The sequence below is a fragment of the Pteropus alecto genome, unplaced genomic scaffold (assembly GCF_000325575.1).
Source record: "Pteropus alecto unplaced genomic scaffold, ASM32557v1 scaffold12, whole genome shotgun sequence".
In the NCBI taxonomy this organism is placed as follows: Eukaryota; Metazoa; Chordata; class Mammalia; order Chiroptera; family Pteropodidae; genus Pteropus; species Pteropus alecto.
The window spans coordinates 9,540,159-9,561,145 of NW_006432669.1; the positions used below are offsets into that span (position 1 = coordinate 9,540,159).

A 20,987-nucleotide genomic window follows, 5' to 3' on the forward strand; every position below is an offset into this window, starting at 1 on the left:
CCATAATGAGTTATTACCAGAAATAACTTTTTATGACCTATCTATAGGGTAGAACAAACATCTAATTACTGAACATTTGCTCTTCTTATCATCCTGAGAATGATTTTCTTCCCTTCTGAAGCCCTAAGGCATCTTACCTCATCCTTAGCAAAGAATGCCATTATACGTACATCATTTTAACTTTCTGTCTTTGAACCTCTCATGTACATGGGGCCTCTGACACTCTTACGTATGTGGGGTTCCCATACATGCATATGTAATTAAATTTGGTTATTTTTCTTGTTAATTTGTCTCATAATGATTTAATTATGAAACCAGTTGGAAACATAGAAGGGTAGAGTAAAATTACTTCCTCCCCTACAAGTTGAACACTAAATGTCATATTTGAGTGTATATTTCATTATACTAGTAATTGAAATCTATAAGTACCATGCCATAAGGTAAGTTTCAGCTTTTGTAAGTTTGAAGAATAGGTTCTGAAATAACAGTCCTTCATGTACCACTCCCAGCACTGTACAAGAATAGTAACGATGATTATTGCTTTAATATGAAAAGTGATATTATAATAATTTCTATGGTTTTTTTCTTTAAGTTGAATAAGAGTATAAAGAGTGTATTTAATAAGTAAGGCAATATTTTATACATTGTCTTATACAGTGTCTAAAACTGCTGGTACCTTGGCAAAAAAGGCTGAGGCCCCAAACTGTTCTAGTATTCATCCATTCTTCACTCCATCCACTCCCAGGAAAAGATTCCAGTTTCACTTTAGAAAGTCCTTGATGAAGGAGTAAATATTAGTTTTATCAACTCTCAAACATTCAGAATAAGTCATTTTAGTATTCTGAATGATGAAATGAAATATGCATAAAGCACTTCTGCTCCATACTAAAGTACAATGGTTGTCCTAAAGAAAAGAACCTGTGCGATTTGAGTTGCTTCATTAGCAGCTTTTTCCTGGAACACCATTTTTACTTGAAAGCGTGACAGACAAACTATGATTATTAAGACTTGAGTATTTGGAAGATATTTTTCTCAGAAAAGTCTATCATCTCACGGAAAAAAAACTAATGGTATTTGTTGTCAATTATAAAATGCAAGCTTTAATGCAAAATTTATTTTCTAATTTTTCATGCAAAATTAGAATTTTGGAAAACTTCAAATTCTTCATTGTTAGCTTGAAACCTCTCCATATACAAAAACTTCTTATGAGACCAGTGGTATATTATTGATTGTGATTTTTTGATATTGTATAATGAAGTATATCAACATTTGGAACCTTTGCATGGCTCAGTGAACCAATATTTTCCAAATGACCAATGCATGATGTTATGAAATATTCATTGGTAGAAGATCCATTCAGAGTACAAGATAACTATTGAATTTTAATGCAGCTGAGTATGAAACATTGATTGATGTGGTCTCAGATTCCAAATTGCAAGAAATCTTGAGCAGACTTTGGATTTCCACAAGATACGAAATTTGAGAGTTATGAAACTACTTTGAAGAAACTTCCACTTGTGCAATTCTAGTTTAGTAACAAAGAAGAATATTCACAATTATATGAAAAGGCTATTGAAATTCTTTTCCATTTTTAACTACATTTCTGTGAAGCCAGATTTTCTCCATATACTTCAACCAAAATAGTGAACTGCAAGAGATAAAATGCAGATAGAGGTTCTAGCTGTGTCCTACCAAGGCAAAATTAAAGAGATTTTCAATAATGTAAAATAATGTAAAAAATTTATTTTGTGTGAATTATAATTTTTTAATAAAAATATGTTAAATCATGGGCTTATTTTTAAATAAAATAATTTTTTAAAGACTCAGTTTTAAAGTCTATTACAGTACATATTTATAGAAATAACACACAGAAACAAATTTTTTTGTCTTCAATAATTTTTAAAGTATAAAGAAGTCCCAACACCAAAGGTTTGAGAAATGCCAACATAGACATATTTAGAAAACTTGGGCTCAGAAAGGTTTTGTCCTTTTTCCTCCAGCTCACATTACCCATTTTCGTACCACCTGCTAGCCAACTGCTAAATTAATGCTCCACATAATTTTTTAAAAATAGCACCCTACTGCTGATATCCATTACTTTATTGGGTAGAGTGGTCTAAATTACCATAAAAAAAAAAAAAATAGACCCACACATGTATACCGTAAAATGGCTCAAACACAATAAAAGTTATTTCTTGCTTATTTAACAGTTGCTGGCTTTACTCTACACTGTGATTCAGGAGCCCAGGATCCTACTGCTTTATGGTTCTGCCATCTCTTATAGCTTTGTTACCTACATCAGCTTGCAAAACGGTGAAGGTACAGTCACTTCTTTAAAACCTTGCCTTGGAAGTGGCACACGTTACTTCTGCTCACATTCCATTGGTGAGAATGTTAATGGCCAAATCTGGATGGTAGCCACTTATTAGCTATGGAAGGGGAGAATGGATTTTGGTAGTTGGCTGTCTACTGCTGTGATATAGTGTAAGTTCAGAACTGGATTTTGTTATGTGGCCTTGTGTAAATTATTTATCTCTGAGATTCATCTTTATTGAAGCTAAATTGAGTACTGGGGTCTTATCTGTCATGTTTTCTGCTCTATGCTTGATTCTGGGTATATAGCAGTGAATAATATACACAAAATTCTTGCCTTCATGGGATTTAGATGTCAACTGGAGTTCTGTTTCATGACATATGGGTTAAACTTGATTCAAACACTCAAATTTCCTATCTAGTGAAAGTTCAAAGTCCACTCAAGATTTTAAAAAATTTGAAAGATGACATTCTTGTGATCTTATCTGCTTTCTAACCTCATGTTCCTAGATGAGCTGTCTTTAATTCACCACATTATCATGGATGCTAAATATAGCCATTGCTCACATTTCCACCAAGACAACTCACCTAGACCAAGCATATGTGAGTAATGAAGACTTTCCTAAGGACTTTGAGAAAGGTCATAATGTCCATTGCAGACCAAAATTTCTGTATCCATATTAGCTATTTCTGCTTTCAAAATTCTTTTTGACTATCTAGTCACCTTGGGATCTGTTTGAATTTTTTTTCCTATCCAGTGGCCAGCATTCCACATCACTGATTCCTCTCCCACCTCTTGGAATATTTCATGAGAATTTGAAATTATTTTCCTTTATAATTTAGAGCATTTCAGCTTTCTTTAGCTCCCACTCCCAAACCCTAAGATGCTCATTAAATAAAGACTCTAATTCTAAAAGAATATAGTTTTAGGTGGAAGTTGTGATTGAGTGTATATTAAAAAAAAAAAATCTCCATATGTTTATGTTCCCTAGGATGATGGCTCAATTCAGCCCTGGGATAACCAGATCAAAATTCCTGAGGGCAAGGACTGTCTCTAGAGCATAATCATTACTTGGCATATAGCAACACGTAGTAAACATTTTTAGAAAATAATTATTGAAATCAGAGTCTTTGATGAATATTGGGATAAATGACCAGCAGTTTAGTAGTTTATAGTGACACCATGGGGTAGAAAATGAGGAAGCCTGATTTCATTTCTGTATTTCCTCAGTATTTGGTTGCGCTTGTCATAACATAAATTAACAAGTATCATTGTATGTTTTGGTTATTTTACAAAGATGGCTGTGTTCTGGTAATGATTGATGAAAAATTGGTGGTTAAAGTTTTCTGAAATTAATAATAGGATAACAAAAATAATGGTGGGACATTAACCAACACAGAAAGGGTGCAGAGGAAGATTGAGAAAATAAATTAGCATTGTATTGAACTAATTTATAATGGTGGGACATTAACCAACACAGAAAGGTGCAGAGGAAGATTGAGAAAATAAATTCGCATTGTATTGAACTAATTTTTTCAATCATTCTCTTTAAAAATCTACTTTTAAGTAGTAATCTCTTAAATTCTCATTACGACCTAGATAGTATTTCCCCATTTTACAGAAGTGGAAACTCACGCTGAAAGTGGTTTGCTAACGGGTGCAGGAAAAGAGGGAGAACTAGAACTCAGTCCTCAGGTCATCACGGCACTTGAAGACTAGAATTATCTCTTTCAACTGTGCGTTATAAGAAATTGTAGAAAGAACAAAGGTCAGGTTTTGCTACCTAACACCAACTCGTTTGAAACCTTTACAATCGATGGTTGCGGCGAGCAGCTACGGAACCCCGAAGTAGTCGATCCTCTCCGAGAGCTCTGCGTGCGCGTGCCTGAGATGGTGACGTCCACTGCGCGCCCGCGGCTGCACCGCAGCAGTGCTCCGTCGCCATAGCGACTGCCCGGGCAACCGCGAAGCTCTGCAGGCCGACGGGCGGGCTTCGGGTTTGGAAGAGCTCTGCTCTTCCTAGCACTTCCCTCCGGTCTGCTTTCTTCCTTCCCTCTTTTCTTCCCTCCCTTCTCTCACCCCCTTTGCACAATCATGGCGGGCGGAGCCGGGGACGTTCGGAAGCTTTTCATCTTCAGTACCACCCAGAATTACTTTGGACTAGTATCGGAACCCTTGGACCAGACGTTGCTGTATAACAGTCTTGAAATCAACAACTTCTTGGATGACGGGAATCAGATGCTCCTCAGGGTGCAGCGATCCGACGCCGGGATCTCCTTTTCCAACACGGTATGGTTTCCTGCACCCCTGCCCTGAGCTCCCTTTACGTCCCCAGTCTCAGCCAGAGGGATGTCGGATCCCTCTACAGCCTTCTTCGTCGGATCCTCTTCTGGGGCCAAACGCTGTCTCCGCCTTAGCTGAGCTGTTCTCTTCCTTCAGCGTGTATTTTCCAAGCTTGCATTCCACCTGGCCAAAGGAGGTTGCCCGTTCACACACCCGAAGAGAACAATTATATTTCTTCTAGTTTCTTTTCCCTAAAGTCTAAAAACAAACACCCCTCCCCAAACTAAACGAAAAAACTTACAAAATGATACAAAGTTTAAATTCTTTTTTGATGTACAGTATGCAGTGCATTGATTTATTTAATTGCACCGCTGCCTCCACTGGCAGGATTGCTTAAATGGTTGCATTTGCAATCAGGATGTGTATATAAATTACATATACATTTATATATGTTAATAAATTAAATATATACATTGATAAGTTAACAAACATACATTTGTTTTATATATATCATAAATAGCTATATTCTGGGTAGCAGTGAAGGTTAAAAGCTTCCTAACGTCCTTGGTATGTATATATCGAAGAGTAATACACAGAAAATAATTGCCTCATACTTTAAAGGAGCTTATTAAATGGATGAAAGGTAACTCAGACATATTTTTAAACCTTTTCCTCTGGTGTCCACCCATGTCTCTATGTCTAACAGAGTTTTTGAAACAGCAAGTGCATTTTTGTAGGATGATTGAATCATTCACCCCATTCACTATGAATCTTTAGACTTGAATTTAATTCCACTCTATTCAAAAAACTTTTATTTTGAACTCATTATATGCAAAGCATTGGTGGATTTAAGAAAATATAAAAAGGATGGAATATCATAGCAAACATTTATTTTCTCTTTACACTGTTAGGCACTGTTCTAAGTGCTTTATGTGCGTTAGTTCATTTAATATTCACAACACTATAAGATAGAAACTATTTTTACTTCCATTTTATGGCTGAGGAAAGTAAGGCACAAGGCTAACTGTTAACTACCTCACTTCTCTAGTAAGTAGTATAATTCATATTAGGACTCCGTGCTTCTGCCTTCCAGAGCTTCAGTCCAGTGGCCTACAACACGAGTCCCCAACCACCTGGGCAATTACTAGTATGGATTGTGGCTTGTTAGGAACCAGCCCTCACAGTAGGAGGTGAGCGGTGGTGGAACAAGTGAAACTTTATCTGTATTTGCAGTATTTACAGCCTCTCCCCTAGCATCACTGCCTCAGCTCCACCACAGATCATCAGGCATTAGATTCTCATAAGAGCGCACTGGTCCCTGGTGCCAAAAAGGTTGGGGACTACTGGTCTACAATGACATATACTCAACAAATTATAAAATTAGGGAACACTGTTGGAAATGCCACTGAAAGTTTAGATAGAGTGTATTGGGAAAACAAGATAAGGGGGGGTTTGAATTTGTGAAAAATGTATCTTGGGTTGGATTTTGAAAATTAAAACTTTTTAAAATTAATGCCGTTACTAGTAGAGCCCAACAGTGTATTTTATTTTTAGTCATACCCCACATTACAGATTTTTAGTCATATTTGAAAGTGTTTTGTTATATATTAAGTTGTACTTTAGATGTCTGAGAGCCAGCATGATTTAATGTTAATAAATTAACAAATATTTATTGAGTACCTACTATAGGCCTAGCACTGTCCTAGGTGCTGGGAATACAGCCATGAACATGTCAGAGTTTGTCTTCAAGGAGTAACATCCAAGTGGACAAAGATAGGTGAAGTACATGCACACAGATAAATAATGTGACATAATTTTGAGTGTTGATAAGTGCCGTTAAGATAAAAAATAATGTTAAAGTAGTGGTGGGAATGGCATAGGGAACTGTATTTGTACAATAGGAAGGAATACCTGTCTGGATTAGTGACTTTTGAAATGAGATTTGAATGATGAGTTGTAGGCATACATAGATTTAAGGGAAGAGTGTTCTAAGCAAAAGCAATGTAAGTACCAAGTTTCTAATCTGGGTCTTACCTTGGTTTCAAGGGCCAGGAAAAAAAATCCAAAATGATTGCTGAAGTTTAATAAATGACTGGAGGGTGGAGGATTGTCACAGGCTGATCATTTAGGACCTTGTACCTCATTTAGGTTGAAATAGGAAGTTGGTAGTCTTAAGCAAGAGGGAGATGTGATCTGGTTTATGTTTTAGGATAGAGGTTGGCAAACTTTCTCTAATAGTCCAGATAATATTTTAGGCTTTGCAGACCATATTTGTTAAAATTACAGCTATGCCATTGTAGTGTGAAAACATTCATAGAAAATATGTAAGTTAATGAGTATGGCTACAGTCTAATAAAACTTTATTTTTGGACACTGATATCTGAATTTCATATAATTATGTGTCATGAATTATTTTGATTTTTTAAAAAATGTGAAAAACATTTTTAGCTTGTGGGATGCACAAAAACAGGCAGCAGTTTGTAATATGTTGATCCCTGGTTGATCCCAGTAGGTAATAGCAGTATTTCACATCCTCAAAAAACAATGTTACACCTTGAATGAATAGTTATCAAATTACAGTCAATTAGTAAATAGTGGTTGCCAATGTTAGGGAAACTGGGAGGAGCGGCTGATTCTGTTTTCCTTTTCTCAAGGAACCATGAGCAGCTGTAACCAACTGATCCTTTGCTTTAACTCTGACTTTGGCTAGGACAAACTTATTGTCCTGATTGATGTTCCAGGGAGCCTTGGCCAGTGATTGTAGTTGCTGTCTTCAAAGTATGATGATAGAATGTGTATTTTCTGAATTTTCTTTTTTCAGATACGTGTGATGAGGAAGTACAAGGATATGTACTGTTTAATTACTAAGTAGTGACTTTTTCGAATTTACAGATCGGCAGCTTGTTATCTCACTTGCTTGTAATTGGAATAAAATGTTCACACTAGCAATAGAATTCTAATATGTGAAAATGAGAGTTTCAGTAATGCAGCTACACCAGTAAATGCCAGTTCCTTCCTAGCAGCTGAAAAATATAATGATTGGGATAAAAGAAAAGTAACGTGAAAGCTCGCTCATCTTTAAGATGTTTTTCATACACAGCAGCTAACTTGTTTGAAAGCTTTTTAATGCCTAGGCTTCTCTTCCTGGAAGAAGAAATGATAACAACTGTGAAAATGAGTATATAATGCAGAATTTTTTTTAGGTAGTATACTTTTCAGCTAATGAAGGAATTACTATTTTTTTAAAAAAAATTATTATTAGTTTCAAGTATACAGTACATTGGTTAGACATTTGTATAGTTTATGAAACGATCTCCCTGATTACTCTTTCCTCTGGCTCTACACGTAGCCATTACATTACTGCTGCCTGTATTCCCTAGGCTGTAATTACTATTAACTGACCTATTTTAAACATGGCTCCTTTTGTAAATTCCAATTTAGCTCATTCAGTTCCAATTTTAAATAATCTAGTTATATGACAATTTAATAAAAAAAGTTATACTCAAATAGTTTAAGGAAAAATTTTTAGTTCAAGTAAAGATGATTTTAGGAGACAGACAACTGAGTTCATTTGGGTGGTTGTTGACTTTTATGTACAACTTAAAAAGCACCTTTTAAAATGCTAATTTTAGCTAGAGGGTGATTAACATCCTGGAGTTGAGTGGAGAAGCATACTGCTAATCATTGTGTACCTAGGACACACAGCTTTGATCTGAATCTTGCTGGAGTGGAGTAGTTAGCAGTGTTATGTCATCAATATTCACATAGTACCTTCTGTTTATAAATCAAAGTAGCTTTTGCCTGTAAATGGGGAAACCTTTTAAAACTTAGGTATTCTTAAAGAGCAGAGAAAGTTTGGTTGTAATATAATATATAATTATTTTAAAGTAACTATTTTCTTAAGGGATAAAATTACAGTGATACATTTTAGGAACTTTTCTTTAAATATTAACTTATGACAATAACATTAAAAATCATTTGTTTATCACTTTAGATTGATTTTGCTGACACAAAAGATAAAGTGCTGGTGTTTTTCAAGCTGCGACCTGAAGTAATTACTGATCAGAATCTACATAATAACATTCTTGTTTCATCTATGTTAGAATCACCTATAAATTCCCTTTATCAAGCGGTACGGCAAATATTTGCGCCAATGTTGTTAAAGGTGAGTAAATTAAAGTAGCTAGATGGTCATTCTTTTTTTAACCTAGGTTATTTGGATAAATGTTTTCATAAACGAAACATAAAAAATTACTTTACTTACAGTTAATGTTAATATTTTACTTTTTAATTAAAATATTTTTTAATTAAAAAATTTATAGTAAGCTTTGTTGACAGAGAAATTGGAAAAAGATATAAAATACAACCCACATCAGTTCTTACATTACTATAAGGACTTCTTTCCTCTCTTATGAGATGTAGATAGTGTCAAGCTTTGAGTGAAATAGGCATATCTGGACTTTGATAGTGTTACAGGAAGCCAATTTGATTGGCAAGCTTTTGATCAATGTTTGTTCTTGTCTGTTTTTATTTAGGATCAGGAATGGAGCAGAAACTTTGATCCCAAACTTCAGAATCTTTTGAGTGAACTAGAATCTGGATTGGGTATAGTTCTACGAAGATCAGACACTAATTTATCAAAGTTGAAATTTAAGGAAGATGACACACGAGGTATATAACCATAGTTTAAAGAAAGTCAAAACTATTGTCTTACTGGTACATTAGTAGATTAATATATTCTCTCACAGATTTCTTTCCATGCTTTGGGATCTTCTCTGAGCTTGAGCTTTTTTTAAAGGAATAGATCTATATAGATTTAGAGAAGAGGAAAATGTAATCTTTCACAATGTTCAGTTCATGGAAATAGGAAATATAGTTGATTATTGTTATTTGCATTAGTTATGTTCTATAAAGTCACCGTAAAAACTGAATTAGTAATTACTGCACCTTAGCTCCTAGGGGTAATACAGAATTAGGTTCCCATGAGTCTCTGGTCATGTTCAGTGCTCAACACATAACCTTGTCATATGTGTATTTGTGTTTAGAGACACTTTATATAATATATATTGTTGACTAGTAAACATTGACCTCATGACCAACAGCATTGTAACTTATGCATGAAAGGAACTTATCAAGCACAACTTTTTTTCTATAAGGCACATCACAGTGTGCTTGTGCTTAGGAATACTAGCCAGCACTATGTTTGGGGGCATTTTAAACAGCAAAATCACCAACAAAAAGCACAAAAATGTGAAAAATGTGACACCAAATAGACTACAAAAAGGATTTTTGTTTACTAAGAAATAAGAAACAAGAAAGCAGTGCCGCTTTTATTCAACTTCATCTGGGAACTTATGTGTAGGGCGACTCAAAGTTTTCACTGTTCTGCACTTGTCTGTGAATGACCACACAAAGCACTGAGAGTATTGATTTTAGGTTACAAATAAATGTTAGCAAGTAGGTGAATTCCTATATACAGAATCCATGAATAATGAGGATTAACCCTAACGCGCACTTTGAAAAGATAATATGCCATTGACTTTTATTTTAAAATGTATTTTGTCAGAGCTAATTATAATTTTATTGTGGTTATAGATAAATTATTATTTATTTGAGAAATTAATATGAAATGCATGACATACACAAATTATTATTTTAAAATATTGGATTTAGTTTTATTTTTTGCTTGACTAGTAAACTATATGGATCCAGAAAGAATAGTGCATTTATTTCCAGAATGTGATTAGGCAACTAAAGATTATCCACTTCATTGGGAAATTTAAAAGCAAATTTAAAAGTAAAACTATTTTAATTTGCTTATATTTTGAAATTTAATTGCAAACATTTATTGATTAAATCACAATCATTTTCAATTTGGGTAATATCTAATAGCATGAATGGTTCTAGTATTAGATTTAGGGAAGCCTAACATTGGAGAAGCAAATTAATAGATGTAAGAAGCAAACTGACCATATAGTTATTAATGGTTTACAAAAGCATATAGCAGTCATACTGAGCAATAAACTTATTGTGAAGTATTAATTTAGTGCTATTATTGTTTCTAATGAATGTCAGTAAGAGCTTTCTGTTGATAGAAATTGTAAAACACATCTTCTATACATCCTCAAGAATACATGAAATATGCAAAATCAGTGTAATCGACCAGATAACTTTCTAGCTTTTCATTTTCAATTGATATATGTTTTTCCTTTTTACCTTTTCAGGTATTCTTACACCAAATGATGAGTTCCAGTTTTGGACAGAGCAAGCTCATCGTGGAAGTAAACAGATTAGTAAAGAAAGAGCCAGTTATTTTAAAGAATTATTTGAAACAATTGCAAGAGTATGTGATTCTTACACAGTTATATATTAGGCTTTTGATTAAAATACTTTAGGATTCTGCTTTTAATAGATTTATCTCTGTTTTAAAATCATTACTTGATGATTGCGAACAAAATATATCCTTCATATATAGCAGGGTTTACTTAAGGTGTGTATTTAACATGAGTACAACTTAGAAATCCAGACTTTTGAAAAAGTTAAATTCTAATCTCTGGTAAATATTGTTCTCAAAATATAACTAGTTTTCTGCAGGTAGACAGGAAAAAACAAAAACTTAGTACACTAATGGAGGTGTATCCATGTGGAGGTAATATATGTTCTTTTGAAAGAATGTTCACCTTATTCAAAGCATTTTGAAGTGAGCTGTAATACAAAAAGTCTTAGTTTTATACTTATTTGATTCATTATTCCTTGATGTTTCTACAGAGAGGTTAAATAAATGACCATTTTAATCATGATTATAAAAAGTCTTTCAAAATAAACAGTAATTTCCATTTCCAATGTTTTTCAATATCATTTTAATAAATGAAATGTTTGCAATAGTTTTAAACTTTTTTTGTAACAGTAATGAAATGTAGAACAATAAACCTTGTACTGTGATTGTATTATTAGTAATAATTATTAGCAACACAGTAAATGAATAAATAAAGATATGTCAGCTACAGTGGGTAGTGTATATATATGGTGATGAGGTCACTTATATTGGATAAATAAAAAAATGAATTCAAATTTAAAGAAAATTAGGTCAAGGGTAAAAATAAATGAATAGACTTCTTGCCATTTTTATTTTTCCTTCTGGCTTTCATGAAATTTATGTTTGTGAAGGAACTTACATGGTATTTTGCATAGAGAATTAATATATCATCTGGTAGAAAAGGAGAAAATAATATGGCAGCTATTAAAGTCGTAGTAGTTGAAAAAATCTGAGAACATGTGACTTTTGCCCAACGTACAAATATGATTATATTTAAAAATGAATGTGTTTTTGTTCTAGGAGTTTTATAACTTGGACGGTCTATCCTTATTGGAAGTGGTTGACTTGGTGGAGACTACTCGGGATGTGGTGGATGATGTATGGAGACAAACAGAGCATGATCATTATCCTGAGTCACGGATGTTACATCTCTTAGATATCATAGGTACTAGGAAAGAAATTAACTTTTGAAATTTTGCAAGCCTTATTTTGTTTTCTGTTTTTTTTTTCTTTAAGTGTTTACTTAAAATGCTCCTTAATGTAATAATTGTTGCTTAAAATATCGCTTAAAGCAAATCATATAGGGTTATTTAGATAGATATTTGTATATAGTTGGTTAATTTAAATCATATGTATTTAATTCTTTGACCATCAATACAACTAAATTTACATAAATTTTTAGTCCCTATACATGTATTAATTTTGACTTTATTTTGTAGTGAACTGAAAAGTTCTTTAATATTACATTGGCTTATTTGTCAATATAAGAAATGCAAATACTAGTTGACCCTTCTCATTATTATCGAAAGGAAATTTTAGACAAGCACATAAAGATGTATGTATATTTATTGGAATATTGTTTGTAACATAAGAACATATGAGAATTGAGAAACAAACAGCAATTGAGAATCGGTTACACAATGCGACATCCATACAGTAGGCTCTGCAGCACTTAAAATGCAAATGTATTTTTTATGTACATGATGTAGTGTAAGATGCAAAAATACTTCTGTTTTTGAAAAATATTTGTTGTTGCCAGTGTTCGTCTAAGGATGTGCATGTGGTATTTCATAGATCTTTAGTTTGTTAACTTGTATATTATTTTAACTTTGTCATAAGCATGTATTCTATAATTATTTGGTAAAAAGACATTTCCTTTAAAAGTTTGCTTTATATTTTATTAGGTGGTTCATTTGGAAGATTTGTTCAGAAAAAGTTGGGAACTTTGAACCTATGGGAAGATTCTTATTATCTTGTAAAAGAAAATCTGAAAGCTGGTATTTCAATTTGCGAGCAGTGGGTGATTGCCTGTAATCATCTAACAGGTCAGGTGTGGCAGCGCTATGTTCCTCATCCATGGAAAAATGAAAAATATTTCCCTGAAACACTTGACAAACTTGGCAAACGCCTTGAAGAGGTATCATTTCGTTATTTGGCTCTTTGTCTTTAACTGTGAAGTAGCTCTTCACCTGTTTATGAATTAATTTTATAATCAATAAGCACTACACATCTGATAGAAACTGTTTATTTGGTTTCCACCTCCTTTCTTTTCTTTGGTGTGTGACTGTTCAGGTTATAAGTTGTGAACTTCTGTTTTGTTCTTCTTTGTTATAAAAAAGATAATCAACTCATTTGTCTATGTATGAAAGCTATCAGACATTCTCTTGGCTATCGAAATTGTTTTTAAGTAGGTACAGCTTTTTACAGGATACTTGGGGAAAAATTCAAAACAGCTACATAATTTTTGTAAGTTACAGTTTCAGTATAAACTTGAAGGGACAGGCAAAATGAGAATGTGCAAAGATTGCATAGCTGATTTTTTCCTTTTTTGCCTACAGGAACCATGGTTCTTTGGGGATTTTTTAAAAACCTGTTTCATCATGAAACATTTCAAATGTATATAAAAGTAAAATAGTATAATGAATGCCAGTGTATCCATTATTTACTTTCAACAGCCATCAACCTTATTCAATTCTTATTCCATCTTTGTCTCCTCCTGCCTTCCTTTTTTTTGCTGGAGTATTTTTAAAGCCAATCGAAGAAATCATGTATTTTCACCCTTAAAACATAACCACAATTGCAGTATCACATCCAACAAAATTACAATAATTTCTTCATATTATTTTATATCTAACCAATGTTCAACTTTTCTGATTATCTTAGAAATTTTCTTAAAGTAGATTTACTTGAATCAGGCTGCTTCGTAGGTGGTACTATATAGTTCTTTCCTACTTTTAGTTTGATAAGTGGAATCAGGTATGTTTAGCCTAATCCACCTGTTATAATGTTCTCCATCAATTTTTTTTTATGATTTTAGCAGCCATTGATGATCATGGAGAGTCGCAAAATGTTGATTTTTCTAATTCTACTGTTCTTCCTGCATTTATTAGTGATGACGGAAGAACTTTTTCTCACCAATTTTTTAGTCACCTTGAAATACAGTTTGTATAGAAATGGCGGTATAGACAATTCTTTCCTTTTATTTATCACTTTTTTAGAACAATGAATAAGTGTCATACTAAGTTCCATAGGCAATCGATGAAATGTTTTTTAATAGAGATTATGAATCCATGAGTTTTTATATTTTGTGTTTCCATCCAGTATAGTTATATTCAAATTGTTTTATGTTTGGGCAGTGAGTCCCCCCTTTAAATTGGCTTGTATGTTATTTTGATAAGAATCCAGTATTTCTTTGATAATTTCCTTACTTTTAGTCCTCCCCAAATATACCAGTTAATCTTGTACATTTCTGTCTCATACCTAGAATTAGTCATTTCTCCAAAGAGGCTGGTTCATTTTTAGTAGAAAATGTTATTTAGCAACAAAAATCTGGTAGGGGAGTGTTACATTTTACTTAATTATCAATACTTTTAGGCCTCAATAGACAGAATTGTTAAATTGGTATTTTTGTATTTAGAAAAAGAAAAATAAATCATGAAATTATACTGATATTTCCAACTGGAAGATTATAGTGTTTTTACTTAACCTTAACAAATGGAAGATTATAGTGTTTTTACTTAACCTTTTAATTACCTTTCGATTGTTGGTGGGAATTTTAAATGCAAAATACAATAATTTGTTTTCCAGCTACTTGTAAATTATGCATAATAGAGTTAATATCGTTTCATTATCAGCAGTGCAATATAATGCAAATTTATGAAAGTCAGAAATACTATATTAAGGAGGAAAAGTGTTAAAACTTTAAATGAGCTTTAATCATAGCTTAAAAATATTTAGATTTTGTATATTTTCACTAGATTTGAGCACACTGATTGCTAGTAGTGTGATGATACAATATGTCTTTGAATATTACTTTCATTATTGATGAGTGGTAATTCTCAAAATTATAATTTCAGTTTTATTATTCATTTCAGAGAAACTAGTTAAAGAATTTTTTGCTCAGTATCTTTAGATTTTAGACTGATTAGTGTAGATTTATTGACTTAAATGAATTTGTTGTTTTAATATCTTGTGTTTTAGGTCTTGGCTATTAGAACAATTCATGAGAAGCTTGTCTATTTTTTACCTGCTGGTGAAGAGAAAATTACATGCCTGGCTCGAGTATTTGAACCGTTTACTGGCTTGAATCCCGTGCAATATAATCCATATACTGAGGTTTGAATATATATGTGTTTCTCTATATAATTTCCTTTTTGTGTTCTTTTTAAAGGAAGATTTTTAAAATATTAAAGTCTAACAATATTCATAATTTGTTTAGCCTTTATGGAAAGCTGCAGTTTCTCAATATGAAAAAATTATTGCACCTGCGGAAAAAAAAATAGCAGGAAAATTGAAAAATTATATTTCAGAAATTCAAGATAGTCCACAGCAGGTAACATTGAAATATTTCACTTTTACTATTTCCTTTAAGTTATTTTAGGAGACGTATGTGTACTTGCCAAGTTGATCCAGTTGGGATGAACAAATACTTGTCTTATTTTGTATTAGCTTCTTCAAGCATTTCTGAAATATAAAGAGTTGGTGAAGCGTCCAACTATAAGCAAAGAATTGATGTTAGAAAGAGAAACTTTACTGGCAAGACTCGTGGACTCAGTTAAAGGTAAAAGTTTATCAGCGATAAAGGTGTTTGCTTCAGAAAATATTTTTGTAAGTTACTTTTTTCTTTGTTGTATAACATTTATGATTAAGACTACGTTTTATGACATCTATATTACTGTTATAAGTGACAGATTTTTAAAATTAACTGGTTATTTTCTTTCTCTGTTGTATTTGATATGTAAGATTCCTGAGTATAAGGGACCAACTTTTATTATTTTTCTACCCACAACATTTGACATAGTACTTGGTCCATAGAAGGCATTTAGAAAATCTTTGCTGAATGTGTGTTATCATTTATTTGATTTAAATTTTATAGATTTTCGATTAGACTTTGAGAATCGATGCCGAGGAATTCCAGGTGATGCATCTGGACCACTTTCTGGCAAAAACCTTTCAGAAGTTGTTAATAATATAGTTTGGGTTCGTCAGCTGGAACTGAAGGTATTTGTTTGAATAAAAGTTGAATACTAATTATAAAATGTGCTAAATTAATGTTGAAGGCACTCTAGAACTGTAGTGAAAACATTAAAAAAATTCTCTGTTTTCCTTGGCACATCCATCTAATTTTCATGTGAAATGTAGAATTCTGAAAAAGTGCTGAGGAGATTCTAATGGTTTTCCTCATTTCTTGTATAGAGATAATTATCAAATAATTTCTCATTCTAATTGCACTTGTTACAGGTAAGTGCTTTAAAAAAAGTGTTCAAGAGAAAAGCATCCTTTATATTGCATTAAGAAAATTCTTTGAAAATGTACCATTTTTAATCCTTTGAAATGTATCATTGTGAAATCTTGGTAGTTGCCAAGTCTATCTGCAAGTATGTTTATGTAAGTAAATCAGGTTGAAAAGAAGTTAAAGGAAAGGTGAAAGGTAATTATGGCATTGTCTAAGGTAGTGGCAGCAATTTATAGATTTAAAAGACTATTTAATATTATCAAAGTTGATCTAATAATCTTATATACTTATCAATCAGTATGTGGTATAATGTCTTATATTTGGTTCGTATAATAAATATTAATTTTAATCTGTGATTAAGAACAAACGGATACAGATATTATAAAGGCTAGCATGAGAAAGAATTCTACTTATTGAAGTTGATGTTTTATTTTCTGGATTATTGTGCTTAATTTCATCAGTCAGCTTTCCAAGGTGCTACAGAATTATTTGTACAGTTATGGAGGAAGGGCATTTCTCTCGTTTCATTGACCTTCCAGTTGACATAATTATTGTCTAAGCTATTAAACAGAGCATTTAGTAAAGGACCTAACTTACTGCTTACTATGTATAAGAGTATTACTGAATTGTTGGAATTTCACCTGAATTTCTCTTATCTTGCCCTTCAAATTATGCCTCGTATGCATTATCCTCTGTGTTTTGCTATTCTGAGGTTGTATAATTCAGAAGCAAAGTAGGAGTTGATACTCTTATATTTACTGGCAAATCTACTTTACTGTTTATAGATGAATGGGAAAATAATTTCTGAATCACAGATCAGAGAAGGGGACTATATTTTATCCTAATTTTGTTAGATTTTAAATAATAAATATTCTTGTTATTTGGCTTTTTGAGGTGGATGATACTATCAAGATAGCAGAGGCTCTTTTATCTGACTTATCAGGATTTCGATCTTTCCATCGAAGTGCTGAAGATCTCTTAGACCAGTTTAAACTATATGAACAAGAACAATTTGATGATTGGTCCAGAGATATTCAATCTGGTTTGTCTGATTCCAGATCTGGTTTGTGGTAAGTATAAATATACTAAACAGAGAAATCTACACAAAAATCTTTTTTCTTATGTTATTAATCCAAATGGCAAGGTGTAATTCATCTCAGCTCTGTCCTTTCTTCAAACTTTCTTCAAACTCCTTTAAATTTTTTTTGTTAGTTTTTGTTTGTCAACTTTTAAGTCCTAAGGTTGGAAACTTTGCTGATATAGTCTGTTGACTGCTTCCCCCTTGTTTCTCATGTCTGTTCCCCAGAACTGCAGATTTCCATTTTGGAATTAGGCTTTCCCTCTTCCATGATTTTTTTTTGTTTTTGGTATCCATGTATGTTTTGTTGCCATTTGAGTTAGCACACATTGTAAATGCTAACATTATATTAATTTTAAACTCCTTGTAATGAGTATTTCTTCGTGGCGCCCAACATAGTAAGGGTTTGGTAAATATTTGTTGAGCTATACTAAACATAATTTAATTGGTCAGCCTAATTATTCTAATGGGTATTTAAAATGGATGGTCTAGAAAAGCCATGTTTCTTTGTTCAGGCAAACTTTCCCCAGCATATTATTATCTGTATTTTTAGAAACTTGTCACTTTTTAAAAGTAAGTTTGTCCATAAGGTGAAATTCTCTTTATAGTCCCTATATTGCTACAAAGGTGAATCAGGCCTAAAGTGGTAGCTTCTTAAACTGAATGAATTATTTTTTTCTTCTTTATCTTGCATTTTGGTTGTAGAGGAAGGCCAAAACAACCAAAAGGTGCTAGGGCATTAATGATCATAACTTCATGCTGTTTAATTCTTCTTTTCTATCCTAAACCTAAAATGTGAAAGATGTTCCAGGCTAAAAAAATATTTCTTTAGTCAGCTAATTTTGGAAAATATACATACTTTTATCACTATAGCACCAGTGAGGATTCACTATGTGTGACAGCATACCAAAGGACTGAGACCTGCTGTAATGAAGCCTATTAAACTTTGTTCAGTCCAGTGTTTCCCTTTGGTAATGAAATTTCCCTGAGTCCCACTTTTTTTTTTTTTTTTTTTGATTAAACCCATTATTGTCCCATAGAATCAATGTGTTTTAGAACATATTTCAGAATATGCTGGTATGAAGGAACTAATTTTGAAAATAAGTTTTGAGTAAAGGCAGAAAGGATCACCATAATAATTTTTTGGTGGGCTTTGTTTATGTTTATATGGGAAAGTTTGGGCTAAATATTTATTTTATGCCTTTTAAAGTATCTACTTTTTATTATGCTTTGCTTTATGTGTGATTAAATAGGCTGAATAGATTTGTCCTTTTTCTGTTCACTAGCTTACTTTCTAAGACCTGTAAGTTCTCTTAATTGTCAGTGATTTGAAAGAATGAGCATTATGTAAACATGATCCTGAAAGAAAGACCATGAAAATATAATGCTTTATTCTTGATTTAGCTTAGTGTTTTCACAATCCATACTGACTTGAGTGCCCCAATGTAAAATTTGCTATTGAAGCCTTTGTGAGAAATGCAATGAAAGGACTTAACTAGTGAAACAAAGAGTAATGAAATATTTGACTATCTCTACTTCTCTCATTTTGACGCTTATCATTGATTCTGTAATAAAAGTATTAAAGAATCAAGTGAGCTAGGTAAAAAAAATAAATAAATAAAAACACACACACACACACACACACACACATATACATACATACACAAAGTACCTTTTAGAAAATGACCCAAAACCTTTTCTCTTTATGGTGGATGTGATGTTAGTTTTGATTCTTACCTGAAGGTTAAGAAATTGATTTTATTTTATTTTTTGAGATTGATTTTTCCAACTTCAAAACTACTTAGTTGAAATAATAATGTTATATTTTAGATATTGCAGCTTATTATCAAGATTCGAATTGTGAGATACAATGAGGAAAAAGATAACTTGACAACTGTAATTAAATTAATGCTATATTCACAGAAAAGTTACAAAAAAACTATTGTGTTTTTCATCAGTTGGAAGAGTGAGAACATGAAACTTAAAAAGTTATTCATTTTGTTTTGTAGTATTGAAGCTAATAGTCGAATTATGGAATTGGATCCTAATGATGGATCATTAAAAGTGCATTATTCAGATCGGTTGGTGATTCTTCTGAGAGAAGTTCGTCAGCTTTCTGCACTTGGCTTTGTTATTCCTGCCAAAATACAGCAAGTTGCAAACATTGCACAGAAATTCTGCAAGCAAGCAATTATTCTTAAACAAGTATGAAATTATATTTTTGAAAACATGGCTATTCTGAGTTCATCACATTAGAATATTTTAATAATATGAAAATTGACTTTTCTCTGAACTTGTCTCCATGCACTGATTTGTTCTTTCTGATTAGAAAACTCAAAGTCATCCTTCAATTCCAAACTCAAAATTTACTTTCTTTGTCTTCCTTTAATTGAATGTTCCTTATTTTGTGTGCAGTGCAGTGTGCAAATCACTCTGGCTTAAAAAAAATATTTTTTTTCTTTCTTGATTATTTAGATCTTAGAGGACAGGAACAGTATCTTGTGTATTTTGCCTTTCACTTGTTCTTTGTTCAACAAAGATTCATTGAGCATCTCTACTGCCAGGCACAGTGTAGTGACGATATAAAAATGAATATATTACTATCACACTCTGGTGCAGGGTTTCTCAGCAACAGCACTTTTGATATTTTGGACTGATTCTTTTTTTTGTGGGGATGTCTTGTGCATTGTAGGATGTCTAGCAGCATCTCTGGCCAGTAGCACATGCCTAGTCCTGACAATCAAAAAATCTCTAAGCAGTGCCGAATATCACCTTGGGTGCAAATCAACTGTGGTTGAGAACCACTGGTCTTGTGGAAGAGAGAAAACTGAACATTGAGTTCTTATTAAACATCAAGCCTCTGGTAGATGTCTATGTTATTTAAATTAATCCTGTCACTTGATCTATGGAGGATTAAATTAGTAACATCATTTTCCCAGTGCCACACAGCTAGTAAGTTATGAAGGTGCGATTTGATACCAAGTCACTCTGACTGCAAAGCCCATATTTATTCTATTTTGATTGATATAATGATGACAGATATGTGAACGAATAGATAACAACATTTAATATATTATGAGTACTATGTTATAGATGTTCAGAAAGTCCTGCAAAAGCATAGGGGTGGTAATTTTCAATTTTTTTTCCTGGGTAGGGATAGAGGTAGTATCAGATAAATCTTTAAAGAGGAATGATGTTTTGATCTGAGTCTGGAAGAGCATACATATGTTTTCTCAAGAGCACAAGATGTTGGTGCAGGTGGTCATTTCAGAAAGAGAGAGGCTTGCTTGCTTTTGTATCTAAAGTATTTAACACAATAGGAGCTCAAGAGATGAATGAATGGTCGCATAGTATTTGTATTTACTCCTGGAAGAACAATCGGGAAGATCTACTTATATATAGACCATTATTATGAGCAGACATTTAGTTAGAGTAGGAAATGTGAAGTGATGTTGGCTAGATAGCAGTATGGCCAGATTTTTGTAATAGTATGTGTTCCGTTGCTTCTAGTTTTCCTGACTGGACTTTTTCTGGGACTGTT

At 32.7% G+C, this 20,987-nt stretch overlaps 1 protein-coding gene across 2 annotated transcripts in view; it reads left to right on the forward strand.

Moving 5' to 3' along the window:
• Positions 1-4,241: 4,241 nt before the first annotated feature.
• The window catches only part of DYNC2H1 (dynein cytoplasmic 2 heavy chain 1), a 258,081-nt gene continuing 241,335 nt past the window's right edge, over positions 4,242-20,987 (forward strand). The window contains exons 1-12 of one of the 2 annotated variants that reach the window (XM_025043743.1): positions 4,242-4,603; positions 8,592-8,762; positions 9,133-9,268; positions 10,822-10,940; positions 11,934-12,078; positions 12,959-13,050; positions 15,114-15,248; positions 15,352-15,465; positions 15,582-15,693; positions 16,009-16,133; positions 17,263-17,438; positions 19,456-19,651. In XM_025043743.1, the coding sequence (XP_024899511.1) occupies positions 4,409-4,603; positions 8,592-8,762; positions 9,133-9,268; positions 10,822-10,940; positions 11,934-12,078; positions 12,959-13,050; positions 15,114-15,248; positions 15,352-15,465; positions 15,582-15,693; positions 16,009-16,133; positions 17,263-17,438; positions 19,456-19,651 (1,716 nt within the window). In that variant the 5' untranslated portion in view covers positions 4,242-4,408. Of the gene's footprint in view, positions 4,604-8,591; positions 8,763-9,132; positions 9,269-10,821; positions 10,941-11,933; positions 12,079-12,817; positions 13,051-15,113; positions 15,249-15,351; positions 15,466-15,581; positions 15,694-16,008; positions 16,134-17,262; positions 17,439-19,455; positions 19,652-20,987 lie in introns of both variants that reach the window. The other variant, XM_006907520.3, reaches the window with a different exon arrangement.